Source organism: Anas acuta, chromosome 7 (assembly GCF_963932015.1).
Source record: "Anas acuta chromosome 7, bAnaAcu1.1, whole genome shotgun sequence".
Classification (NCBI taxonomy): domain Eukaryota; kingdom Metazoa; phylum Chordata; class Aves; order Anseriformes; family Anatidae; genus Anas; species Anas acuta.
The window spans coordinates 32,522,165-32,550,114 of record NC_088985.1 but is presented as its reverse complement, the minus strand read 5'-3'; the positions used below and the strand labels follow the sequence as shown (position 1 = coordinate 32,550,114).

The 27,950-nt window shown below is 41.7% G+C and overlaps 1 protein-coding gene and 1 long non-coding RNA gene across 6 annotated transcripts in view; one reads left to right on the top strand and one right to left on the bottom strand.

Moving 5' to 3' along the window:
• The first annotated feature begins 828 nt into the window (after positions 1 to 828).
• Positions 829 to 14,019, top strand: LOC137859659 (uncharacterized). 3 transcript variants are annotated; one of them, XR_011098440.1, is made up of 5 exons: positions 829 to 1,184; positions 3,568 to 8,647; positions 8,936 to 8,973; positions 9,356 to 11,017; positions 12,501 to 14,019. It is a non-coding gene; the product is annotated as an uncharacterized lncRNA (long non-coding RNA). The 3 variants fall into 3 exon arrangements; XR_011098439.1 differs by having other exon boundaries at positions 830 to 1,184; positions 8,936 to 11,017; XR_011098441.1 differs by lacking the exon at positions 829 to 1,184 and adding an exon at positions 1,192 to 1,495 and having other exon boundaries at positions 8,936 to 11,017.
• Positions 14,020 to 17,660: 3,641 nt separating this feature from the next.
• GRK5 (G protein-coupled receptor kinase 5) overlaps positions 17,661 to 27,950 on the bottom strand; it is a 164,645-nt gene continuing 154,355 nt past the window's right edge. The window contains exons 14-17 of one of the 3 annotated variants that reach the window (XM_068688979.1): positions 26,630 to 26,767; positions 25,791 to 25,922; positions 24,912 to 24,980; positions 17,661 to 18,178 (exon numbers count right to left, since the gene is read on the bottom strand). In XM_068688979.1, the coding sequence (XP_068545080.1) occupies positions 18,149 to 18,178; positions 24,912 to 24,980; positions 25,791 to 25,922; positions 26,630 to 26,767 (369 nt within the window). In that variant the 3' untranslated portion in view covers positions 17,661 to 18,148. Of the gene's footprint in view, positions 24,981 to 25,790; positions 25,923 to 26,629; positions 26,768 to 27,950 lie in introns of all 3 variants that reach the window. The other 2 variants (XM_068688980.1, XM_068688982.1) reach the window with 2 other exon arrangements.

Genomic DNA, 27,950 nt, shown 5'->3' with positions numbered 1-27,950 from the left:
CCGTGTGCCCTCTGGCAGCTGGGACACAACCAGCCCCATGCGCCATGCCCCTCCTGGGCCACCCTCAGCATCCAGCTCCTTATCCTGGAGATGAGGCAAGCTGTGGAAACTCACCACAACATGCAGTGTGTTCTCACAGTTCTGTTTGTTTGCTTGTTGTAACTAATGCTTGAGCTCACTGCCGTGCTCCTGTGGGAGCAGAAGGCCTCATAAGGAGCTGGGTGACTTTCCCCCAAGCTGGTATAGATTCAAAGAGAGAAACCAACATGGTAATGGCATTTTTTATTCTGTACCTGAACGAGTAACAAATAAGTAGTCTCATCTTGTTTGTATTATCCTGGTAATTAATAATCTGTATTGTTCTTAAAAAAAAATAATATATATATATATATATATATATATATATATATATATATATATATATATACATATTTGTATGAAACTGCTCCCTCAGGACTTCTTTGTATTTTAGTTGATGTTTGTTCATAAGCACATATAAACACACCCACTTATGATAAGCTCTTCTGCTGAGATCCCCAGTGACTGAAAAGCATTTGCGCTGCTGTTCTTTTGGACATCGCAGAAGATGTGAGCCTCAGTCCTTTTAAGTAAATAAGTATGCAGCTTTGATTACATTACTGCATTTCTGAGGTAATTCGTTTTCAGCATGAAAAAGGCCAGGCATGACACAGAGGAGGATTCCTTGTCAATCACTTAAACAAAGGCTGTCCTTTTCTTTCAGGACGGGGATTTCATCCCCAGAAGTGAAGCGATATATTAAACTAGTATGTACAAAACAGCCCTTGTTCTTCAGAGATCTACCAGAAGTTAAAGCACAGTCAGAACAGATGGGTCACATCATACCCTTGAATTTAGAAGGATGCTCCCACATACTATATTACTTGTCTGGCTCACTTAGTTCACCAAATAATTTGGTTCAAAGGGGCAGTGCCGAACCTCAGGCAACCCTGAGGAAAAAATCCCTGCAAGACAGGGAGGCTCCCCAGCGGTGCCGTCCGAGCCTGCGCCTCTCCAACAGCCGCACCATTTAACAGGGCTTTGGTCAGCCTCCAGCTTCCCATCACAGCACAAGAGCAACACTGTCCCGCGGAGTGGAAGATACGAGTCAGAACCTCGACACCATGAAAGCTTCGCAGAAAGTGTGTGAATCATCGCTTGTGCTGGTGAGCTTCTTGGGAACTGAAGCAATGAGGATGGGGCAGACACTTGGGGCTAGTAAAGTGACCGTTGCCTTGTGAAGAATGCTTTAAAGAAAGAGAAACTTCTGCTTGGATTTTTTTTTTCTGTTTGTTTGATTGTTGTTTGTTTATTTTTGAAGTGAGACTGAAAACTAAAGTTTCAGTCTACCCCTGTTGTAGCCATACTGATATAGATGGAGCTACAGCAAAAGCACCTTTAGTTCTACCTTGCAGTGAGTCATCAATGGGAGCCTGGACATGCTGCAGGTTGCCACTGCCATGGTGGGATTTGCCAGGTATCTTTTCCAAAAGCGTAGTCCACCGAGGCTGGAGTCATATTTACTTCTACAGACAACAGCACTGATTTAAATGTGATTTAATCAGCTGACAGTTTTTGCATCTGCTGTAGGTTTCATTAAAATAACACCATTAATAGATTTGCATTTTAGGGACCTATCTTAGATAAGAATGTTCTAGTTGACAGAAACCAGAGATACAATCTCCACCGCTACATTAGTGCTGGGATTGTTCAGAGGCTTAAACAGTCCCTAAAATTGTAGCTGGAGGCAAAGAGGGATTTTGTTAAATGCCCTCTTCACTGTGCTGGCAGGCAGAAGGTTGTTTCTGCCTCATGGCCATCATTTATACATAAAATCTTGGAAAACAGTCATAAGAGAGCAGTGCTCAAATCTCAGCCAGAATCATGGCAGATGGGTGACATTTAAAGCCTCACTGCATGCTAAGTAATGGAAAAAAAAAAAAAAAAAGGGAAAAAGAAAAAGAACAGACAATTTTAAATATCCTGCCAGCACCTTCCTGTGATACCTCCTCTGCCCCAGAAGAAGTTAACCCTTGCCCTCATGCCAAGCTGGAAACCTTTTTTGGGGTCAGAACGCTGCTTTGCTTTGAGGTTTGTGTGGTCTGCAGACAGCAGGAGCCTGCATGAGCAGCAGTTCTACTTCCTGGGTTCCCCCCTGCCCCATGGCAGAAGCTGAGGAGCGGCAGCAGCAGGACACTTCATGGTGCTGCCGCCCAGGCTGCAGGAGATGGGGTACAGGGTGCCTTTGGGATGCAGAGGGAGCTCTGGTGATCCTTTACCTGGTGATCCGTGGCCTGGTGATCCCTGTGACAGCCCCGTGTCTCTCAGGTTGTGAGGCCAGGTGCGGTTTCCCCTCACATCCTGGGAACACCAAGGGGTGCTGCATCCTTGCCTGCCTGCACAGAGCTGCTCAGAGTGCCCCTTGTAAACCACGGGGAAAGGTTTTCTTAGTGCTGGCTGTTGGGAGATGATGTCTGAAAGTGCTTCCAGACAGGTGAGTTTGTAAGCAGAGTTTCACCTCTGGCCGACCTGGGCAGCAGAAGGGCCACAGATGTGGCTTGTGAGGAGAAGGGGGTGTAGCTCAGGCATGCTGGAGCTGAAACACCACCTCAAGCCCCCGTTTCAAGGCTTGTAGCTGGTAGAAGGATCCCACAGAGCCAGCTGAGGTCACAAGAGACAAGGCAAAGCAACTTAGCAGCACAGGGGACAGCTAGAAGGAAAGGAGTACACCAAGATGGGATATTTCTGAAGGATTTTGCCTGTGTTCAGTTGTTATCCATACAGTCTCACAGGCCTCAATGATAACTCAAGCAAAACAGAATCCACATGGAACTGAGGGGCTGCCTGATTTTAATACTTTTTTTTTTTTTTTTTTTTTTTTTTTTTTTTTCTGGCTTCCAGCTGCTCTTTTATCACTCCTTTCCCCAAGGATTTAGCACAGGGGTCTCCTGCTTTCTGTAGGAAATTATCTAGAGGGACTGGGAAGTGAAGAGAGATGATAGTCTTGATGATCTCTGAAAGTGCTCTCCTGCTCACTAACAGAGAAAGCAGGTATAACCAATGCCTTCCTGCTCCAGCTAGGCAGGAAATAGAGCACTCTTGTCCCAGAAATGACATTTTTCTGGATACGAAGGGAGCAGTCTTAAGGAAAGCAACCTGGGTTTGCTGATCTTGCTCTTGACTCTCATTTTCTGCCTGTGACAGCACTGATAAGAGTTGACATCATGGATGGGCTTTCATTGACTTGTAAATACTGCCCTGATACCGCAGATTGCCCTCTATTAGCTTCTGTCTAAAGAGAGAGAGAGCTGCAGCAGAGCTGTTTCCAGGATGCGCAGAATGCCAGGCACTCAGTGCATATATACCTGGGGAAAAAGAGCACCACTTGTTAGAATATCCACCTGCTATCACTGATGTGACCTGTCAATACTAATCTCTCTTTGCTTTCCTCTTCATAGAAGCAATTTCTACAGACAGCCATGCTGAGGTGGAGTATTAAAACTGAGCTCCCATACTGCTAACTTCATTCTTTGTCACTATTTTTTACAGGTCTTGGCCAACTGTGGCAAGGATGGACGAGATGGAGTGCTTGTCAGAGCAGCAGAAGCTGAAACGGGGGTCAGGTTTGTCTGTCTGTGTGCAAAGAGAGAGGATCTAGGAGGCAGAGTGTGGAGGGAAGATGGAGGGAACTCAGTGGGAATGGAGCTGATGGGAGGAAGGGATATGGTGTGTTGGTACCTGGGCTTGTTACCAAGCACAGCATGTAGGCACCAGGGAAAATTAAATACATGCCACTGAGCAAAAAAGCAGGTAGGGAACCAGAACAGCTGTGAGGAGGTGAGGCAAGAAAACACCGGTGTTTTGTAGATTATTATGCACTTTCCGAAAAGAGATTCAATTACCACAGCTACAAATACAGGGATGCCAGAAGGTACTCTTTTCCCCCTCTTTTTGTCCTGCATTGCTGACGTCACTTTGTGCAGCTGATAAAGCTCCGAGCTCTTCATTGCTCTGATGTTTTGGAGCTCATTTTGTCCCCAGGAAGCAACACCCCTAGCTGGTGAGGGCAGGAGGACAGAAATACTGCAGATCTGAGCCTGTTGAGGCCCCCAGCTGAACGTGGGGAGGTTCTGACACTGCCTCAGCATGGTTAAACTCTTTGGTTTGGAGCTCAACACAGTTCAGGTAGAGAACAGAAACAAAAGGAATGTATCTGGCGGAGCAATCCCCGTGTCACCACATTATGACTTTTAATATGACTTTTGTTCTATTTTTTCTCTACCCTGCTAATTCCTCCTCCTGCTTTAGAAGTGTCAATGGGATAAAGGTGGGCAGATGAGGCACTGTGGGGTAAGCGCATTAGCTTAATGCTTCTGAAACACCTGGCAGTGTCAGTGCTGTCATTAAGTGCTCACCTGTGGCTGCCTGTGAGCCCTCACAGAGGGAGGAGGTGGCTTTTATACGTTATAGAGTGCTTTCCTGGAAGACGTGGAGCGTGGTAAATGTGCTACAAAACTCCCATCAGGGTCAACAGGTTCAGGTGAATTCATCCTTAACACAGGCAGGCACAAGGACACTCCACAGTGAGCACTGCTGGCCCAGAGGGACGAGCACTTTCCTTGTGCTGCCAGTCACCCAGCCAGGAAGCTCAGAAATGTACTCAGACAGAAACAGGAAAAGAGACAAAGACAGACAGGCCCGGAGATCCTCATTCTGGGGAATGCAGCGGCAAACCTCACGGCTTCAGAGCTGCTTCACCCCAGGACACGAAGGGCCACACCTCTCTGCTCCATGCGAGATACTCACATGGCAAAGTTTGTCCAGAAGGACAGCAGAGTACAAATCGGAGTGATAATCACGGACACCCACAGTGAAAACGTGCTCCCAAGTCCACTTCACATGTCCTGAGAAACGTGGACCTTCTCTTCTTGTAGCTCTGCTCTTAGATTGCACCCCCTCTCCCAGGGGTGCAGCTCTTGCATGCATTATTCCTTCTCAACCTCATTTTTACCTTCAGATTTTAATGCTCTGCTTCCTGAACTCTAAGCACCCCTAATCCCTTTCCTGTACAGTCGTTTTTAAAAAATAACCAGAAGCACTGAGAGGCAGAAATGTAATTGTGGCTCAACCCAGTCAGTGAATGTTTGCTCCAGGTCTGAAGCTGGTGATTAAGACAAAAACCTAACTATGTGGGCCAAGAGTCTGGTGAAAATCCAGCAGTAAACATGCCATGTGAGGCAAGCATTTGACATCTGCAGATGGGTGCCATCTGTTTCTTCTTTTAAGAGTATTAGCCATCTAATAAAGGGCAAGAGATGCGTGGAACTTGGTCTGAGGTCAGAAGAGTGCGAGTGAGATCAGAGGTTTGATTGCCAAGTAAAATGGGTGTATAGACTCACACACACACACACACACACACACACACACACACACACACGCTGCCTTTTTTGCAAGCGGAGGGGAGGTACGGGCAGAAGACACACAGTCATACCAGCCAGACCTGGGGGAAGTCCGAATGCAGAAGCAGCGATACAGCTCAGGCTTCTTTTTAGGGCTAGACCAAAACCTTTTTGAAATGAGGAACCGAGTGACCTCAGAAGCCATAAATTTTGAGTCAACATTTTGCAATTCTACTTCTGCTCCCACACTGCCACCCCTGGTGTCTGGTCAAGGAGCAGCTCATTGCTTCTCTTTTCATGACATACCTCACTCCCTTACTGGTAAAGCCTGGTCATTTCCTTGGTCAGTAAGTGACGGGGCTGGCATGCTGCTCGCTCCTCTTTCCCACCTCTCTGCATTGCTTCAGGCCTCTTGGGGGCCAAATGAGTGTCAGGAGCGTGGGCTGCATGTGTCCTGCTGGAGCTGGAGGCGCATTTAGGGCAAGGCTCGGCGGGGGCTGCAGAGAGCCCTTCCCCTCCTTGCATGGGTTGGGGAGGGCTGCTCACAGGCAGCACGGCTTTTGCTCCCCTGCAGCTGAGGATCTGGGGCTGCTGGCTTTCCCTGTCTCTGCTCCGAAGTGCTACAAATCAGTACTTTTCACAGTTTGACAAAAAAGTTAGAGACTTTACATCACCTCATACTGGAGCTCTCAGTGTCAGCTCAATGTAGGAAAGCTCCTGTGCTAAGCTCTGGTTTATGCAGCAGCTCACAATGGTTTTGCTGAGCTGTGGGCTATTTCGGTGGGACTGTTGTTGGCTCTGAGCATGTTTATCATACAGGACAGTGTACCGCAGCAGAGACATCCCTTTAAGAGCAAGGCAGAGGGGTCTCAGTACATTCACTTTGCTCTCTTTGAGTTTGCTTACACACCCGGTCTCACAAGACAGCAGCAGCATTCCCCTCCTTCTGGATTTTCTTGCACGTTGTGGCAGCTTTCAGAGCTGCAGCACTTCGATTCAGGGAATTAGATGGAAACATCAGGTTTAATTTGAGAACAAACAGCAACAAATGTCCCTTGATTGATCTTACCTCTAGAAAATGAATTAAACATCACGTTTTCAACTTTCTATGCTGTTTTTAGGGTCTGGCTCACGATATTTTCAGCACATGGGCCTTTCAACCAGTCCTTCACTTCGTGAACCAGCTGAGGTCCAGCTTCCCCTCCTTCCCAGCCTGCAGATTATTTTTCTCGGAAGGAAAACGTCACAGATCTGAGAAGTTGCACTTCCATGAAAGGAATCGATCCTCCAGCAGTTACCAGACCTGCCACACTGGGGATTTTTGTCAGCCAAAGCAGCCTTGGACTGGCAGGTGAAGGGTACGGCAGCAGCCTTGCTCTGCCTGCTGCACGCTGCACAGGGACAAAGCAAGGACGAGGCATGGGGTGAATGCCAGTGGTATTGAACTACTAGAAACAATGTTATACAAGGAAATACAAGCAAATATTAGTCTTAAATTAGTGGCAAATGTGGTCACAGGGAGTGTGCGGTGACTGAGTGCATGACCCAGAACACAGCGAGCAGCAGATTCAGGACTCTGACCATTAAGAGAAGGGAAAACCACATTTGCCTGACCTGGGTGCTGCTTTGACAAAAGGCCTGGTTCTGGGGATGAAGGGACATAAGGTACCTTAACGTCAGTAAGAGGTCAGCACATCGCAGTTGCAGAAGTTACTCTGGTGTAAATGGTGGAGAAGGAGGTTCTTGTAACCTTCAAAGTGTTGTAGCTTCATGAAGCTAATACTCTGGGAGTTACTCGGTACTTTCATAACACAAGTTAGATATCTCTAACTAGGAAACAGTCATCACATTGATAGAAATTATCATTAAATAAGCAGAACATCTCTTTTTGCCACAAGGAAATTTACTTAGTTATAAAAACAGCGTAGCACAATCTATCTATAACCTGCTCTTGGGTCTGGTTTTAGACCCCACATCCAGTTTTGGAGTTGGACTTGTATTATCTGTGTCATTCGGTGGTTCTTTCAGAAACCAAATTTATCTCTTGCAGTTTGAGATTAATTAGCAATTATAAATCACTCACCTAACTTATAATACTGAAAGTTGCTTATAAAAATAGACCAGTTCTTATTTGTTGAAGGGAGAGCAGAGAAAATGCAAATATTTAGCAAAAGTAGAGGTCACAGAAATGTAAACAATTCCTCGCGTGATTTTTCTTTTGAGTGATTTACTCCAAAGGCAGAAAAACTGAGATTCACAGCCACAACCTGCTCTTGCAAACTGCGATAAACAATCTGAGCTTATCTGACATGAGGAATGCTATAAGAATGCAACTATCCATTATATAAAAAAGGAAAGAAAAAAAACCACAACTTTTTAATAGAGTAAAAACATCAAGATATAAGGTAGGTAAGTACTGAAACCTACACATTGCTGAAAGTCATGTTTCTTTTCACCCGAGGATCAAAGGAAAATGTAAAGTTTCATGTTAAAAGGGACAAAGAGCTTTCTTGATGAGAGAAGTACATTGGCCCCACTGCATGCAGTAATGACACGGTACAAGAAGGAACAAGAGGTTATAAAAGAGCAGTCTCCATGAGCGCTGATTTTAGGCTGCGGGAGCAGAACCAGAACCTCCAATTAAAATGGGAACGTGGGACACTTTGTAAAGCTCCACGCAAGCGGCACACTCTGTGTCACATTCTCATGTTCATTAAGCACAATGAGCAATTACAGATTAAAAGCTGCTGGTGTCTCACTTCAACCAGGCAAATGCTTTCCGTGGAGAAGAGGGAATGAATTTTGATAATGAGGGATTTTCAGGCTGCAAGTTTACATGGAAAGAGGAAACTCTTCACCATGTCTACAATAGCCGGTGCATTTACTGGACCCCTGCAAGGCCTGTACACCTACAAGATGTCATCACAGCTCCTAAAGCAATCCTGTCAATGGCAGCTGTTTTGCACAGTCCTTACTTCTGTGAATCAGATGACAGCTGTGGGCAGTACCATGAATACCTTGATCTGGGAAATAACAAAACTCTCTGTCGCTAGTGAAATTGTGAAATTAATTTGATTCTGTTTGTTTGTTTGTTTTTGATTATTTTTCTGCCCCTTCTCTGTACAGGGTAAGGTGTATTCTGCCACCAGTCAGATTTCACACTGTGCTTGTTTCTGCATGGTTGAAGCAATTCAGACTTGGATGTGGTGACTTGGCGCAAAGAGTCACAGGTAGGACCCACCTCCTGCCTGGCCGTGGTGGCTTAATGATCCAGGTTTGCCTGGAACATATCTGAAAAACAACATTGTCTCAGAGATTGTCTGAGACATCTGGGAAGGAACAGTAAATAAGGTAAAAAAAAAAAAAACACCAATAAGGTGGTGAGATTAATTTGTTTGTTTGTTTTTCTTTTCTTTTTTTTTAATTTTTTTCCCTCATGATAAATTCCACCAGGAAAGATTTTTAGAGCGAAATTTGCTGCCAGGAAGCTTTGTTAATGCTATGTATTTTTTTCTCAGGTACTACTAGCAAGGCCACTTTGTGCTGATGTATTAAGGTACCAGTATGTATGCAACAATGCAAGTCATCAGGACTGCATCAGAGATGACTCATGTGCTATTATTTTGTGAGCACTGTGGCATCTCTACATGCAAGTTCTTTCTGTCAGCCTCGTATCTGAATTTGTGTGTGGCTCATGTGGAGCTATGGACACAGACGCTGACCTGTGATGTGTTGGTGTGGGGGTCACTGTTAATGGTCATTCATTCTGAGGGTTTTCACAGCTGCCTGAGAATCATTTTACTCTCAAATCAAAAACGCCAGAGCCAGAGCTGATAACAAGTGATGTTGTATGCGTGCATTTGGATATGGGAGGTGTGGCTGTACCTGTTTACGTGAGCTCTTTACTTATGCCTGACCTGCTTTTTTCCAACGGTGAGGTGGGCGCTGCTGCTGAGGCTTCTGCCCTGAGCCTGCCAAGCTGCCATCTGCCAGACAGGCTGGAGCAGTAACCCAAATCCTGCTGATGGTCTCGTGGACAAGATCCAAAGCTCTTTACAGCTCACGGTCAGTGCTCTGAATACATGGATGCAAATATTTATGGACACCATGGATGGATATGGATTTCTAGCTCAGCCAGGATATATTTACATGCACATATTCAGAGCGTGTAAATCCCCTCTCTGGCTACCTTTCACAAGCACCGGTGAGCACAGCAATTACTCCCTGGCATGTGATGGAGAAGAGGCAGTTCTTCTGCCTCTTCACCACCAACGCTCTGCATGCAGGCTGGCTGCAGCGGGGCACTGGAGGGAGCTGCTGCCTTCCCAGTGGCAGGAGACATCCTCTGGTGCTGTGGGCTTTAAGCAGCCCAGTGCTGCCCCAGTTAAAGATTCACCAGTTACTACAACTGCATAATGTATCTGTTTCTAGTGATGATACCACTCAAGTATCTGTAAATAAAAACTATGGAGCTGTTTCCCTGCTTACCTTTCCTCCATGTTATTTAGGTTGTGAGCAGTTCAGAGCAGCAGTTTTTTCTTGCTTTGAATATTTTCATGGCTTTGGCTGAAAGGAGTCTTGCTCTTACCATGGTCTTTTGCTAAGCTGGTGCTGGAGCCAGGCTGTTTGAAGGCCACGCATCCCTCTCTAGTTGTACAAGCCATGGCTACGCAAACAGCAAGGCAGCTGGGGCATCTCCTCAGATCTCCAGGGCTGTAGCCCCCCTCCAAGCACACCAGGGATGCCTAGAGGCATAGAATTTCTTGGAAGATTTATTTATTTATTTTCAATTATAGCTGTCCACACTATCTTTCTTGAACTGTTGGTTGTGTTGACTTACTCACCTTTAGTCTGGGCCAAAGCCCTTAATGTTTTTTTATTGTGGAGCCCCTAGACATAAGGCAGTGATCTGCCTGCTCCAATGTAAGCCAGGTGACGACTCTTGCGTGCAGGCTGTTGATCTTCTTTAATTGCTGCTGCGTCAGCAGTCACATTAGGCTGTCTGAGATGACAGCGTGAGACTTTATTGACAGAAGGTGCAGCTTTGTAATCCCTGCAAATCCCTCCTCACCTGAGCCCTTTACGTTCATGGTCTGAATTTACCAGCCTCCTGTGAAGAGCTTTCAGAGGATAAAAGCAGCATTAATGGCTTGAGAGCTTCAGACTTCAGTGAAGGCATCACTTGCTTGTGATCTCTAAGAACCCAGTTGCACAAGAGACGTACTGCTCAGAGCTTTGTCAGCTTGGTCTTCTGCATCTGCCGGCACTCAGCCCCATGGATTGTCAAGGGACTCGCTGCTATGAGATTATGCATTAGAGGGAAACTAGAGAGGGAATTGTTCTGGAATACAGATTGCTTCTAAACACTCTTGAATCACATTCAAATGGAGGGACCTGCCTCAATGATGTGCCTGAGAACTTGCTACATAAAAGACTGTAAAACATTCAATTTCAGTGAAAATCCAGCTGACCTGGGACAAGCTCATCTCTCCAGGAACTGCACTTGCTCTCGTAAGGCCATGAAAAAAAGGCGGTCAAACAGTGTTAGCATGTGTACCTTGCCCATCATCCCAGAGTACCCAGGCTTCCAAGACATTAAGGTTTGTATGCAGAAACTCTCTTTGAAATGTATGGCAACTACTACCTATTCTGCTCATAGAGTTATTTCCCTGCTTCCTGGTAAACTGATATTTGATATGATAATAAGTTTGGGGCTATGTTTTGGTATAGAAAAGCAGAACTTTAAAGAGTTATACTCTGATACATTATCAAGTCAGGAATTTTTATATATTTTTTAAGGTTTGAATTAGGAAGGAGAGACTACTTTTTAGTCAAGTTTTAGTGTTCTGTAGTTACCTAACTTACTCCAAAAGCACAATCACTCTAGGCAGGATCATTAGTTTTGCTGGGTCCCTTCCAGAATGTGATGGAATAGAGAGAGATCAAAAACTTGATTACTTTTCAGTTTACATGTCATGTCCAACCTACTATTCCTGGTTTGTACTCAATGTTTTTCATTCATCACTAGTAGGCAACTTGCCAAAAGCTGATGATGGAGTGCCCTGCTGAGACATTGCTGGGCTCTGAAACCAGATTTGTGGCAGAACCATTAGCAAGTATCTAGACTTAATGAGCAATTGTGAAAAACTGCATGAATGATCATTTTCTTGATACCAAAGGCATTGTCAGACATAATAAATGAGTGCAAAATGCTCCGTAGTCCTGCTGTGAAAGGTTATTGTCTACATACAGTAAAGTTTTTATTGATTTGAAACAGTAATATAATTCAAAGCAGTTCTTCCTTCAAGCTGAACAGCTAAGATTTTGCAAAGAAAAAGCCATGGTCCAGTCTAACTTGGCAAACAGAAACCAGCTGTTGTTCCTGCTAGCTTGAGACAGGCTGGGGTGTCTTGGAGTAAGTGTGAGGAAGATGGAAATGGCAGAGCAGTAACTTTGAGAACCCGGGGGACATTTAATTGTGGACATGGAAAGGCAATCTTGTATTTCTAGCAATTTTTTTGGCACTCATTGATTTCCCTTGCAGTCAATAAAAAGATTCACAGCACGGGTGTTCCCCTGAAATCAACATAAAGACACCCTCTGATGTCAACGGGGCTGGATCAGGCCTTCAACTATTCAAGGAGCTGAAGTATTAAAATGGTTCATTAGCAGGCTGAAAGGCATCCTATGATAGGAAAGGAAAATTTCATGCACATCTATGATATGCTGCAGGGTAATAACTGTAAACTTTGTAGTTTTAGGATGTAGAAATATATGTGAAAATTGCAGTTCTGTAAGTAAAGAAGGGCAAAAAAAAAATCATACATTTTTATCATGGGAAACAGCAGCTACAGGCTAGTGAGATTTGGAAAGGATAAACCTGAACTTCCCTTAAAACAGGCAGGTGGGAGATTCTAAATTCAATAAATTTAGCTTAAAAACCTAAAATTTTCCATAACAACTCTTTAATGTGTGGAAGCATAAACTTAAGATTTTTTGCTACTTAAACCAGCACAATTTAATTCAGATTCCCTTCTCCCTTCTGCTCCAACCCTGCCTCTCCCTTCCCCCTATTTTAAACAGTTATCAAGAAATTACTCTGAAACTCCAGCCTTCAACCAACTTTTCCAGGATTTGGAAGGAAAGAGCTCTTCATCACAGCCAAACAGCTTTCCAAACAAAGCTTCATTACCCCATTGCTTGGGGGCCTCTTCAAGAGGCTACTTGAAAGGCAACCCAGCAACCAGCAGCGGCTTCCGTGACAAACCACTGCAGGAGTATTTCAACGAGAGGCTAATGGAGCTCAGGAACTATGAGAGTAAGAGGTCCAACAGGAAGACGAAAGTATTTGCTGACAAGAACCAGAACCCCTTCCTCACCCGCAGAGGATCTCGGCGCAGAAGTAGCTGCAGTGCCGTGGTAATGATTGGGCGTAGCAAGGAGACGGAAGAATCCTGCAGCCCAGCAAACCAAGACAACAAGAAAGTGATGGAGCACAGCGATCCAAAGGAAACCCAGAAAGTCCTGGACCTCTACAAGGGTGACTTCTTGGACATTTTAACAATGCACATAGCTGCTCCCCTAGAAGCGTTAGTGCAGAAAAAATAATACTGGAGCTGTTTACAGCTACTCCTAAAGTCCTCAAAATGCAGAATTGTTCCTGTTCAGCACTGTTCTGACTTAAGTAGCTCATGTGTGTTAGTTCAATCTGACACAGAAATATGTTTGCGGGACAAAATGTTCTCTCATATTGTGTTCTTGATTGACATTACATATTTTTGTTTTCAATTATTTTCCTCAAAGAATCAGTGAAATTGTGAAATAGTCTTAAATTACTACACACACAGAGCAGTGTTTGAAATGCATGCACATATTATTGAATTCTTAAATTGCCTTAAAAAAAAAGTGATTATCATCAGTGGAACAGATTGGTTTCTTATTGGTAATGTGCATTTTCTGTTAGCTAATCTGAAAAAAACACTATTGTGTCCTGTCAATTTGCTTTCCTTGTTTTAAGTCTTGCTTTTTTATCATATCACTTTGACCTATTTCATTCCTGGTGATGTTTTGTATGGATGCGAATACTTGATGAGAAATGATTGATTTTCTTTTGTGGCCACATGCAATCACCAGGTGGATCATTGTAGCAGTGTCTGATGTATGTAAAAGCAAACACAGATGTAAGTTTTATTTTTAATCTGATCAGCCATTATGGTTTCATGTGTAGGCTCACAAACCTTTAAAAAGAACTACAGGGGCAAAGAGGAAAGAAAGCTACATTTAAGTGAGAATTATAGAAGTAATTATGAAGGTAGGATCCTTCCCACTTTCCTGCTGTAAATATGAGGACAACATAGCAAATTCTCAATGTAATCTGAGCTTCAAATTGTTTATCATATTTTAGTGCTTATAGTGGTTATTTAAGTATACAACACCAGCTGCAGCTACATTTTTCAATTACATGAAATGTCAGTGTTTAATTCTACAGAGCACCGATCAAGGACCAGGCCGAAAGCAGGGTAACTATTTCAAACTTCTAAAAAGCATGACTACTGCCTGTAGTATAACTGGCAATAAATTTATCATTACACTGTTAGTTTGAGCTGATGTTTCGTTCTTTACTTTCAGATTTTTCAATATGAGTTAACAAGTAAGTGGAGCTGGAAAAATTAGGTAATGAATATATCAATTTGCAAATTCCTACCAGCAGAGTAGAGCAATAGCAGGGCTGGCAGCAGCAGCTTTCTGCCAAAACCCAAGCACAAAACCCTGTCTGCAGATATATACATTAATAAAAGTAGTTTTGGATGATGGGGACACATCAGACTCCTCTTTCTTGGTGGGAGCAACGTGAGAGTGAGAGCCTTAGCACTGTGTGCACTTGCTGTTAGTGCGCTTGATATACCTGCAGTGCATGAAAGGAATCGGAAGTTCCTTTATCCCCATAAATATGCCACCCCTCACCCGTTTTCCCTTTCAAAAGGTACCTACTTTCTAATCCATTTTCAAAGGCTGTTTGATGGTGCAGAGCACCTATGCCCATTAAATGGGGGAACCAAATGCTTCAAAAGAAGCAAGGAGCATTTTCCTTTCCCCCGTGTCCTTCTACTTGCCTTCCAGATGTCACCAGTTCTGTCCCGAGCAGTAGTGCAGCCGCATCCCTGACCCGATCTCATCCCTCCAGGCGCTGACTTCTCTCCACCACACTTACCTCCCTGTTCCTCCCATTTCTTCAGCGCCCTTGAAGCTGCCTTGAAGAGTGTGTTGTCCCACCTGCAGCTTGTATTTTCCCTGTTCCAATACTCACTTACCTGTAGAAATATTTCTTCTTCTGCACTGCCTCCTCAGCTGTTGGGCCTCGTGTTTCTGTCTTTGTCTTCATCTGTCCAGAAAGGTGAGGGAGCAGCGAAGCAGAGTGTAGGAGTGAATATATGTGGAGAGGAGAGGACAGATTTAGGAATCTCTCTCATTCCTCCTGCCAGTCCCTAATAACAACCAAGAGCTTGCACACCAGCAGGGAAAGGAAACAGGTCAGATTCACTCCACATCCCCTTCCCAATTTTGGGATCAATAGCATCTAAATGAAGAGAGATGGGATACCAAAAGCTCTTGGCCCTTTGCTTATGAGAGAGAGCAGTATGTACTTATCCTAAATGATTTTTTCAGAATTCACAGTTTGCCTTACCACTGCAAATGGAGGGGAGCAGCCAATTAGGTGAGATTTTCCCTGGAGGAAAATATTTATTTTAGACTTAAATGAAAGTCTGACACACATAATGTATTAGCAGATGCCATAGAGAGGATGCATCTGGTTTTCATTGTAAATCTGCCAGAGGTTAGTTTCTCTTCTGGGAGTGAATGCATAATAATAACATATTATTATGTGAGGGCATAATAATAGCAGTGCATAAAGACAAGGGAATGACATTAATGGAATACAGGCAACCTTCGTTCTTGCATTTAAGTGTGTGGCTTTGCACCTTTGAATGTGTGCTTTTAAAACTTAGTTTGGCAACTCATTTTCCATCATCTGCAAGCTTTTTTTAAAAAAAGCAACCTACCTGCCTCCCTGCTTCTGATATTTTCATCTTTATTACACTGCAATGACCCCAGATTAGCAGGTCTGGAGCATCCCTATGGCATCCCAAGCCTCTGCCATAAAAGCTAACAGAGATACATGGAGGCCTGCACTGTTAGGATGCTGCTGAAGTTTACTCACAGCAGAGGAACCCCCTTTCCTTTAATTAAGAAACAATTTAACGGTGATAAACTGTAATTAAAAATTACATATGAAAATGAGGTAAAGTTTAACCAAGCATCTCTAAATGGGCTACTGAAGCTCAGCATCTGTAGCAGAGCAGAGTTACTCCACTCAGAACAAGCCAGAGCACCAATTGTTAATAGACCCTATTTTCATTTTATTTTTGACATTTACTCTATACCAGATATGAAATAGAATTACAAAATCCAAAAATTTAGACACTGACTTGGCAGAAAGTTGTATTGTCTCCTCTCCCATGGACTTGAAATTGCAGAGTCAGGCCCATTTATGGTATTTTTCATCTGCAAAGCCCTCTAAGGGATTCAAAAAGTTGACATGTGTTTTTTTTTTTTTTCTTTTTTAATTGGATTTCCTTCAAAATAGTGTAATGACTTTTCTCTGAGAAGCTGAACATCTCATGCCAGAGATAGTGGAAAAATCTAAGGAAGATTACATCTCTCAAGAGGGAACATGTTGCTGTATGGAGAGGACATCAAGATACAGAGAGAACAAACCCACCAAGAACTGTTAGAGAAGTAATAAAATTTCATCTCACATTCTCTCAGATTGTTAAAATCTTGTGAAAAATGGCTTGGTTTGTTTGGAAAGCGATAATATGCATGACCTGAATTTGTGTAGTCTATTACCTTAGGTTTTACTGAGTATAGCTGTTGGATGTAGCTGCTTTCATGCAGATAATCTGTTTTCACAATGTTCTTTCATGAAACTTGATGCAAACACTGTTTGCCATTAGCAGGCTCATAAAAATATTCGTCATACTTCTTTGAAAGATTTGTCTTTTTTCTCTTAAAGAAAAAGCGGCACACAACTTTCCTTTTAGTGATTTTGCAGCTACTTTGTCTTTGTTTTAGATCCTCTACGTACAGAGTACCGAAGGGCACATTTTGATGGTTGTTGTTTTCTTTCTCTAAACACTTTCCCTCTGCCTAATTGGAGCTTAGACAAAACCCTTTGTAGGGCCTCATAAATCAGACAATGTACAACTTCAAAAAATAGTTCATGACTTCTGCAGCCCGCATCCTTGTTAGTGATTTTGTCATCCTTTTCTTCAAACTATTTTTAAGGTCATAAAGAGTTGTGTTGGCTGAAGTCTCATACTGCAGAGGAAGGCAGGGGAGGTAAGGAAGGCAGGACATCTCAGGGAAAACACAGTCTTGCTTTCAGATGAACTTCCATGAAGGAATATACGACCTCAATTTGGTTTTTAGTTCCCTAAATCTCCATGAAAATGTCATAGGTCAGACAATTTAAGAGATAGTACTATTAAAACATACAAAGTCACAAGGGAAGCTAGCAAGATATGAGCTGCAACTCTCACTAAAGTCATCTTCAAGATCGCAAGGACTTAAAGAAGCCCTTTTTGATTATGTGCCTCATTAAAGCAAACCATAGTTTTCAAGTATTTAAATTAAAGAATTTATTAAAAAAGCCAAAAAAAAAAAAAAAAAAAAAAAACGAAAACAAAAACAATTAAAACAGTGGTTTGATCTAGATACAGCAGCACTGTGACATTACTAGGACATTATGTACGAAGAATCCAAGCAGCCATAGAACACAGAAGCCTTTATCTTCAATAACAATCTCAAATGAAACTAGCTTCATCAAACAATGTTAAAGATCTCCCTGGAAAGAGAAACAAAACCAAACAGACCCTCCCCACCCATAACCCTTTGGATACTAGAATGATTTTTTGTACAATACCAACAGCCACTAGTTCTTCTAGTTGAGAACACTTGCTTTAATTTATTACAAAAATGATCTGTTGACTCAGTTATGAAAGACAACTTTTAACATTGCTTTAGAAGTGTCTGCTCCTCTTATAGACTACAGTATTAGAAGTGCTTAAAAACATTTAATCCTGGATATGCTCTTGAAATTCAATCAGAAGGATATTCTGTGTATGTTTATATACCAAATATGATTTTTAATTTTTGAAGCAGGTGAAAAGACTAACCCTAATATGAAACTGCAATTTTACAATTTAATTATTAGTCAGATATGGGCAACCACATGATAATTCATGAAATCTTTAGGTCTATCTACATTGCTCAGAAACACAAAATAAAGTTTTTACAACTTTCACCTTCATAAGGCTAAAATGTTAAGTCTTTCAGAAGAGTGTCCAGTGTTTAAAAGAAATGCAATTAAGGGAGACCGCATTCGATACACATGAAATAACTCATTTGAGCTTGCTAATAAACATATTTAACAGCTGCGTGCGGGGTGATGAGAAAGGAAAACACATTTGTCATCCAGCCACTACCTGAAATGTTTCTTCTCTGGGAGTGAATCTTCTCTATGGGACCGCTGATTATCCAGAAAACTTGGAGTTCCCCTTTGGAGTCCATTGATCCCAGCATGTGGTTACCTCTTTGTTTTCAGAGACAGGCAGTGAGCTGACCCAATGTTTGCCACGCGTGCATCTTTGTGACTTCACACAGCATTTCACTTAATTGGTACCTAGGAATTCGTTTGTAGGCTTGGCCAAAAAGAGAAAGATTGTGAAGTTGAACCAGTGAATGTCATTTTGTCCCCTTCCTATAATTGTTTCCAATATAAAAAAGAGGAAGTGTTCGTCTGAATGCTGCAATTACTAGCTAGCACTCAAATAAGAAATGAATACTTTAACATTTACACCGTCATCTCAGCTTCTGTTGGAGATGGCTTTACAGAAGTGAAGTGCGTTCTGTTATATCGCTACAGAACTAAGGCAAACCAATGATAAAAAGAGCCCTTATTTACAAGAGTCATCTCCATAGTCATGTAAATAAGAGCAGCTATATTAAACCTATTTCACTTAAATAATAATACAAAGAATTGGTATTGATTTGTTTTATGCACAGACTCCAAAGTGCTTTCTATTGATAGATAGAGAGCATCCCTCCATGTTTAAGAATGGGAAAGAAAAATTGCAGAGTTTTGGCCAGGGATTGAAGTAAAACATGGGTGCAATAGGAATACAATCCACCACTTCTGGCTCCACGTACATAAAACAAGGAGAATACTTCTGCACAAGCAGTAATATTCATTTTAGTGACTAGGCAATGATCTGTTTAAAGTTGTTTCTTTCATTAAACCCATTTGACAGGACACTAGCTTAGCTGAATCAACTGCAGCAGCTTGTATTTGTTTTATCATAGAGAAGTTTGGGGGAGGTGAGCATGTAATACTGTGGCATGCTGTGGGCTTTTCACCTTCTTTGGTAGTTGTCCTAAAAAAAATAAAATTGCAACATTCTCTGGACCGATTTCTTCCTCTTTTCTTTTTGTAGCTAAGTGCAGAAAGTTATTACCAGCCAGGACTACATAAATAATACTATTTAGTATATCTAAAAGAGATTGTTTCCTGCCCAGCACATGAAAGTGAGTAATTGTTTTAAACTTACATAGCCTTTCAGCTTTAGCATAAGGTTGTTAGTCATTATTATTCTTACTCTAAGTAATGTTTAGTGTTTTAAATTGCAGCTCATATTTGTGGAAGGCTTGACACAGACAACTCTGGAACCTTCTTTTTTTCCATGGAGGCATTGAATAGAGCCATTGCACAGATGCTCCCAAACTTCAATGCCAAATGTACCTCCCTGCATCCTGAGACAGACTAAGGCCATCCTCAGGCAGAAGAGTCTTTAAATCTCTGGTTCCAGCTCCATTCACCACCAGACTAATTTGCTGCAGTGCCAGCCAAGGAGTCCAAGTGGTGTTCTTGTGAAGCTGGCACCTAAGTATTATTAATGTTACTCTGGACCACTACAGCTTCCAGAGGCCACTTTGTGCTTCATGCTACACATGTGAAGGAAGATGTCCCAAGGGACAGACTAACCCAAGGATGTTCTTTCAAAGCAAAGAAGCAACGTCCAGCCTCTTTAAAGATTGTACAGGAAGTGCCTAGAAATGTTTGATGAATGATCTCACCTGCATTGAGATATTTAACAAGAGAGTATTACAACTTGCTACTGAACTGAAAAAAATAAAAAAATAAAAATTCACAAGTATGGAGCAGAGATTGAAACACCCATATCTTGTCCTGCAGCCACCTGTTCCATGGATAGCCATGAGAAGTGCTATAAGAGTGTGCATTTATTGCTCTTCCACAGAAGTCTACATAGGGATCTCCTGGCTGAGGCTCAGATGCTGGGAACACAGACCTGTGTGATGGCTGTTTGTGCAGACTGAATGGGTACCTACTTGTCTCTTCAAGCTCTTTTCTCTGACTTCCTCACCGAGATGATATATCTCTGAGCCATGGGCCCAACCCTACGTTTAATATGACCTTGTGTATGCAATTTCCAGATTACTCAAAAAACTATGAATAACATACTATGAACCAAGGAAGAATGCGCAATGATGTGAGAAAATAATTGCCATTTGACACCTGCTGAAGACACACACGGTGTGGTAGTTTTCGCACTGTACTCCAGAGCTCATGCCCTCTCTTCCTTGCCCTACTGATGGTGTTATTAGTATTACAGATTGCTTTTCTGGTTTTCTTGTCAGCTGAGGCTTCTCTGTTGAAAAAGTTTAACAGCTACTGGATTTGACAAAGGAAGCAAAGAATTCAAGTTAGAACCTGAGTTCTGGTTGAACAAAATTAAGAATCAGTGTCTTGTAGTCAGACACATCACTGTGTCAGCAAAGTTTGATTACCTACTGCTGATAGCACTCTTCATCATGGTTTCTGGGGGAGGGGATGACTGCAAAACAAGACAGGTCAAATTGTCCTTATGGATACGTGGTATCACCCCTAACTGCCACCTACTAGGCAGTAGGGCCAGGTGAACACTGCGATATTGAACTTTGCCATACACTAACATACACTTTGATCTCCAGGACATTTTTGGTTTGATTATCTTTACACCTTTACCAGGTTTTTGTTCAGAAACAACATCTGAGTCATAGATGTTGTAAAAATTTCTTTTTAGATGATCTAGGTCACATGTAAGAGTTTATTATTTGTTATTTTCCCCTCTTAATTCACTTGTTGAAAAAAGCCTCTCGTCCAACCAGAGGGTGGGAAAAACACTAGAAGACTTAGATGAACACTTAGACAATGTGGAAAATAATTGTTGAACATCTGTATCACAGTTTGAAAGAATCTGTATTGTAAATGGAAAGAAGATACAAAAAATTGATTAGTTTAAAAAGCCATTAAATAACTACTCCTTTCCTCTCCTTTGCTATGTGCAAACCCACGCCCAAACCTATTCACTTTGCAAATTCTCTCCAAGATTGTATGATGAAGTTATAATTCTGTTCTTTCAGAGCCCCTTAACACCTGTGGCCCCTAGTGTTTTTGAATCTGGCTCCACAGAGACAAATGCCAATTTTCTCTAGATATCTGGCTATGCAGGGCAGGGCTTCAGACCTGAATTCTGTGCTCAGATTGCACCTGGTCACACAATGGAAGTGAGAGGACTGTGAGTCCTCTCCAGTCTCGAATGTCTGATGAGTTGAATAATATATATATATTTAAAAAGAAGAAGAAGAAGAAGAAGAAGAAGAAGAAGAAGAAGAAGAAGAAGAAGAAGAAGAAGAAGAAGAAGAAGAAGAAGAAGAAGAAGAAGAAGAAGAAGAAAGCTGCAATGAAAATGACAATCCTGCAGGTTTTGTTGTGTAGGCAACCTCTAACTCTCAGATTCCTAGGACTGTTCATTATCATTAGTAATATATGATGTTGATCAAATCTTTCAGGACTCGGATACTGAAAGATTATGACATTTCTGCTGCCCAAGCATCATAATACTGTTTAAAGTTTGTTGGACAGGATAGCAACACTTAGGGAAGTGGTATGAAATCTCCCTCAAACAATCTAGTTTTCTGTCTCTTCCTTTACTCACTCACTCACCCAAGGGGCTGGGATCCAGGCTTGACTTTTCAGGTGGGCAGAAGCAACCTTCTCCCACACTACCTGGAGGATTCAGGACATATAACCCTAGCATTATACATTCCAAGTACCACTGAATGCCACTTTTGTCATCTGAGGACTTTGCACTCTAGTATCCACTGCTAGAGTCTTAGAGGTGCTGAGTAACGATCTGTCCCAGCTGAAAGGAGAGCAGGAGAAGGCACATTTGCTGTTATTTACTGTTGTCTTATAACAAAGTAATCCACCACTAGTTAAGGCAGATAGCATATAAGAGGTATAAGGCCATTTACAATCTCTTTGCAATTTGCTCACCAGCTTCCAATAAGGGTTTTGTATTATTGGGATTTTATTTCCCAAATGGGAGATGGTAAAAAAAGAAAATTTAGTCTTCATGTGCCACACTGGTAACATGAAGGAAATTAAGCACTTGGGCCAATAGCTGCAGTCTTAACAGATTTATCCCATGAAACATTAATGGGCTAAGCCTTCCTCCAGCTGTCCTTTTTTCTTCCCCATGTGGTAGGTTGATATTCTCAGTCACATTTTCCTGAAGGGGGAATATGCTCGTCTCTTGCTGCAAAGTGAGACAATGGCGGTAGTGGAGAAAAGAGCTTCGTCCTTCACCCTAGCCCCCCAGCTGTCATCCCCTTCCCCTAGGGGGGAAGTCAGCTGACTGTGCACAAACATAAAATGCACAATGCTGCTAGATGGTGATGTCTTTGAATGACAAAAACAGATCTGAGTCGCACATCCCTTGCAGCTCTCTATGAAGTAAGAAGTGCATCTTGCCTCAGGTGCACTGACACACATCAGTGGTCTGGCTATGACATGTTCCTCTACTTCTCACCCATATGTCTTGAAAGCAACTGAAATCCTACATGTCAATGAAGAAGGCCTGGGAAAACCTCTCAGAGCAAATATATGGCCGTGCAGAGCATGCCAAAGTGACTGACTAGAATCCTGCTGTCTTAGGTGGCTTTCCATCAGGCTGTGAGAATGGAACTGGAGGTAGTATAACCCTCCAAACGCAGTGGCTTTCAACCTCTACAATATTTAATTCCCCTCCTGTCAGGAAGCTGAAACCATTATAGGTTTAGTTTGCAGATGATCCAGAGAGAAAAAATTACTCAAATTTCAGACCTATTACTATCTCTCTACAATCTTGCATGTTCTATATGGTCTGCAATGCCATCATCTGACATGGGAGAGGGGCTGAAGCTCTCTCTGAGCACCACCTACATGAGAAAAAGGAATTTCTGTGCCACACTGATTTGAAGCAAAAAGGCAAACACATTCTCAGTAGGGTTATGGCACACTTACACAGCTTTCTTGCATGTCCCAGTGACCAGGAAAACTGGAAGATTTTGAAATTATGTGGACTTGCACCTTAACATATTTTACTTCTGAGAAAGGCACCAAAGCCCCATCTTCTTTCCTTTTCTCTGTAAGATGCTTTATGCAAATCCTGACTCTCTCCTATATCTTCTTCATGTCTTCATGGTGTTCTAGTATGTAATGTCTGTGACTCTCACTCATACCTTTGCCACTGCTAACCTGCATTTTTTTACTCTTCTCCACTGGCCAGATAGAAGATATAAATGAATAGATTAATGAACTTTGGCTACTTAGACTTCTTCAGGAATAGTGCTTCCTAGTACCCTGGGATAACTGCACTGCTACCTTATCAGGGCTTTAGACACAGCAGCCTGAGCATCAGAAGTTCCTCGTTGATCCAAAGGAGTGAACTCATCAGCCTACAAGCATGTGAACAAATCTTTTTTACAGAACATGTTAGTCTGCACTTGGGGGTACAAAGCTTTTCCAATTCCTGTTGAAAGGAAGCAACCATCATTTTGATCTGGTATTCTTAAAAATAATTGATGTTAGCCTGTGAAAAGCATGGTTCAGGTGTGTCAAGTACTGCTACTGATCCTGACTGATCCTGTTTATACTAGTGGGAACAAAGTCTTCAACAATGGTTAAAGGATCCTGGACAAAGAAAGATGGAAGCAAAAGCGGGAAGTGTTATTTCATAACTAACATTTTATTCAATTAAGTCAAGGACCTAATTGAGGGGATGAGTCATGTACATCTGTCATGACTGTGAAAGATCTCTTAAATGTAGACACAACTTAAAGGTTTTGCTACTGCTCAAACGCAGCTCAGATCCCGCTCCAAATTTTCACAGCTCAGCTCTAGAGAGCTGACATGAATCTCACAGTCAGTATAAACCAGACTATTGAATTTCTCTCTTACTACCTGGTTGGTATGAGTGACTGTGGAAAGGCCTTGGACTTTTGACTGCAGCACTGAGAACACTTAGAGTTTTGCTCTAATTTCAGTGGGTGCAGGTTTCAAGTTCTTGAAAAAGAAATGGTCATTTGCTTTCCTGGTTACCTCTCACTCGGTTTTGTTCTTCTTGTCATCAGAAATGGTTCAAAAACCAGTGAAGGAGAAGAGTTTAAAATAGGGTTCTCTTTCTAACCAAGAAAATTATGATGAGCTAACAACGTAACTAAGTGCAAATCTCAGCTGTGCTGATCCAATGACATCACAAACCTTAGGCATAGCAAGTAGTATTCGTGAATACATCAAAGCCTTGCCAGTATCTTTTAGCATTTAATGCGAGACATTACAAATTAATGAAGAGGAGAAATGTATGCAGTGTTGCTGTAAACCAAATATACAGATGTAAAATAATTAAGAATAAACTGTTCCATAAAAATGCATGTCAATAAAACCCAGTCTGATAAAGTGATTTATGAATAATTTTCTAGATTTACTAAAAAGAATGATTTCTCGTTTGAGGCTCTGGAAGTCTTGAGTCACATTTTTTTTTTCTTTTAAAAAAATGTCTTAAAACACATGGCTTTACAGCTGCTGCTTGGAAAATATACACCTCCAAAGTCTGACTTTCATTTAAATACAAATGTACAAAATGTAAACTGAGACAATAGAGAAATTTACAAAACTTTTCTTTAAAAATAATAAAGACAAAATTCAGTTCTAGTATGATGCTATTTAAATACGTGCAAGTAGTCATGTTCATTGAATTTCTATTGCAATGTTCTAAATAGACAAATTTGATTCACACAGTCTTGAGTGCCACCTCCAGAAACAGACCTGAGTGGAAATTTCTTCTTAAAATGCGAGGCTCCACTGGAAGGAATGGGTAGAAAATCTCCATTATGGGGAGATCCTTTTTTTTTATTTTTATTTTTTTATATTTTTTTTTCACTGAACGGTGGATGCTCTCTCATCCATAGAAGCTCCATAGACTATAGTGGAAGGATGTAACATTTCATAAAACTGAGTCAGAACTAGCTGCTTCCAGTGGAGTTTGAACTTACGTGATTTGAATTTATGTGGTGATTTAAACTGGCCTTTGAATTTGGAGAACTCTTTGAATTGTTCTGATGCTATAGAAAGAGGAAAACAATGACAATTAGCTTCTGCAAATATGCCAAGCTTCTTTTAGCCCAACATTGTTAATTTTATGGTGATAATGTACTGTACTGTAAGATATTTGTTTGAAGACCTCTGGTTGTAAAATACTCTTCAGTTCTTACCTGTATTCTCTCTAGGTCAGGAGGACCATGGGAGTTCTTGAGGAAGACTCACTCGAACTCCAGGAATAAATTCAGTTCATTGCAAAGACATTTGTCAGTATCTACTAAATCTGACTAATACAGAGGCTACCTGCCAATGCTGAGGCATGACTTTAACTTTACAGAAATACATAAGTCTAAGAATGTTATTTGGATTTGCAAATTGTGTCATGGTGCCACATGAAAGCTGTATATCGTATACTCTCTGGTCTGTTCTCTTTGCTAGAGCCTCGTTTTCCTGCCTTGACTATCTCACTCAGCTTTTGCATTTTCTTTCCTTTTTTAACACATAAATCAAGGAGTTTTAAGGAACTTATCAAAAACAAATAACTATTTCAAAAGGCATTTCAGCATAGCACTGAAAAATAGTTTGGGTAAGAAGTTTTCAACCACTGGAAACAAAGCTGATGAAAAAAGATGGTACTGGTGATATAGAATATTTGCAGATCTGGAATATGCAGTATTAGTCAGGAAATTGCCAGCTAACTGACATTTGGACTGTGATGGACAGCCCTCTCTAAGATGTTCTGTCTGTATCATAGCATAAATACCATCATAACATGGTATGTGACACTGGCCATCTAGAATAGTGTTCCTTATTTTAGTCATAAAAGATCTCACCTGTCGTTTAAATATTCTCTGTAGCAATCCTTTCTTGGGTGGCTCTGGAGGGAAGCTTTTATTTAGGTCTGGTGAAATAGTACCATTTGGTCCAAACACATTTAGTTCTTTAAAACACTCTGTCTCTATCATCTGGTGGAATACAATAGGAAAGAAACAAAGAAAGAAAGAAATTAAGTGACACATCTGCATTAAATAGATTCCAGTAACACCAGGTTGCTCAAAGTCAGGATCAGGATCACCATCTGCCATCAACAGCTTGAGCAATGTGTTAGGAGAGTTAGCAGTTGAATTCCTGTTGGTGGCTATAGAAGGTAAATAAGAGGTATGAAAAAGAGAGGCTGAATCTGTTCTGTATGTTTGCACATCAATCTTATTAGGGGTTGCCCCACACACTTTTCTAGTCTTTTCTTCTTTCTCACTATGGAGAATATTAGGTATATTCAGGCATACTCAAAAAATCCCAGTTATTAACACCCCTCTGCCCAAGTGGAACTGCTGTTAGATGAGGATCACAAATGGAGTCCATTAGGACTGCCATCCATCCTGCGGAAGTTCCTCAGAGCTGTTGTCAAAACACCTCCGTAGAAATACAGGAGAAGGAAGTACAGTAGGATCCTTGCCAATTTACACAGATATGCACAGCCAACAGATACAGTCACCTGAACTTGACATCTGTGGTACATTATAGATCTTGAAAGAGGCCATTTGTAATTCATGAAATCATTAGAGTCTGGCAAGCTATGCAGTAGCTGTATATTACTGGAAATATACAGCTCCTCTAAAACCATCTGTGTTAGGGGTTTTATTGGAGTAATTTTACTATGACACATCCTTACCTCATTTTGCCATGGAATAGACACGGATCCTGTGGAAAACTTGGAATAGAAATCATCATCTGTTTGGTCCAGGTTTACTCCTTTCACTGTGGAGAATTGCTCGATGTCTAACACATCCTTGCAGTATACTGCTCTGGGCTATCTCAGCAGAAGAATTAAAAAAACAGCAAGAGAAAAAATATTTCTGAGTCTGACCATGTGCTTCTATTCACAGATTCAGTCAAGTGAGAATGCCTAACAACAAGTGACTATGCATCCTGCTTCTCCAAACTTGCTCTGCCTGCATGTTTATCATCAAAGGCTGACTTTGCTTTAAGCACGTTAAGCATCCCACTTTGAAGTCTTTAAAGCATCAGTGCAGACAAAGTGGGTTTTAGTCATCCATATAGCATATGGTTAAGAGGTGAGGGGAAAAGGACGGAAAGCAAGGAAAAAATCAAAGTCTTTTCTTCTAGACAAGGAACAACAGAAAAACGGAATATTTATGAGTGACACACTGGAGACAGCTCTGAAAAGGGATCTCAGTTAGAAGTGACCTCCTGCACAGGTAGCTGTGGGTTTTGCAGCTTAAAAGTTTAAAAGAACGTATACTAACTGCTAAAGAAAACAGAAGATCTTTTGGCATTTTTTCCATTGTTTTTATTAATAGCTCAGCTGCTGGAAGCTGTCCAGAATCACCTCTATTAACTCTTTTAACTTGGCTGCATTTCTTCAAACAAATAGTCAAATGGCTTTACCTTTATAAACTACTCGGTTTTCTGGGATACAGACAGGACTTTTTGCAGTGATGCTGCCTTAGCTCATATTCCAGCAGCCAGCCATAGAAAACAGAAAGAGTCATCACTGGCTACCTGACACAGTGTGGTCATTTGTGTGCTTAGAGAGCTCCCATTAGCCACACAAAGTTGCCCTTTGAGGCACATGAATAATTGAGGGGTGGCTTGAGGAATTTTCCCAACCTAACAAACTCGAGCACATGTTGAATTATATTGTCAACACACGGTACCATGACTGCACAGCCCAGTGGTCCAACTGTGCAGTATTTTACCTAGAGCTGAGCAGTGTGGCCAAACAAATCAAACTAATTCCTAAGGAAAGTCGTATTTGCTGGAGGCTGCATCCCTTTGCATTTCTGGTGGCTACAATCCACAACATTTTTGTGGAGACAGAGAAGGCTAGAGGAGGTCGGGGAAAGATGGCTTGGATTACAGCCTCTGCCATTGGCTATATAGCTTTGGGCAATTCAGCTGACTTCAGTAAAGACTTGGAAATCTATGGATGAAGTGCCAAATAATTTAAATTAGAGGCAGCTCTTGAGTTC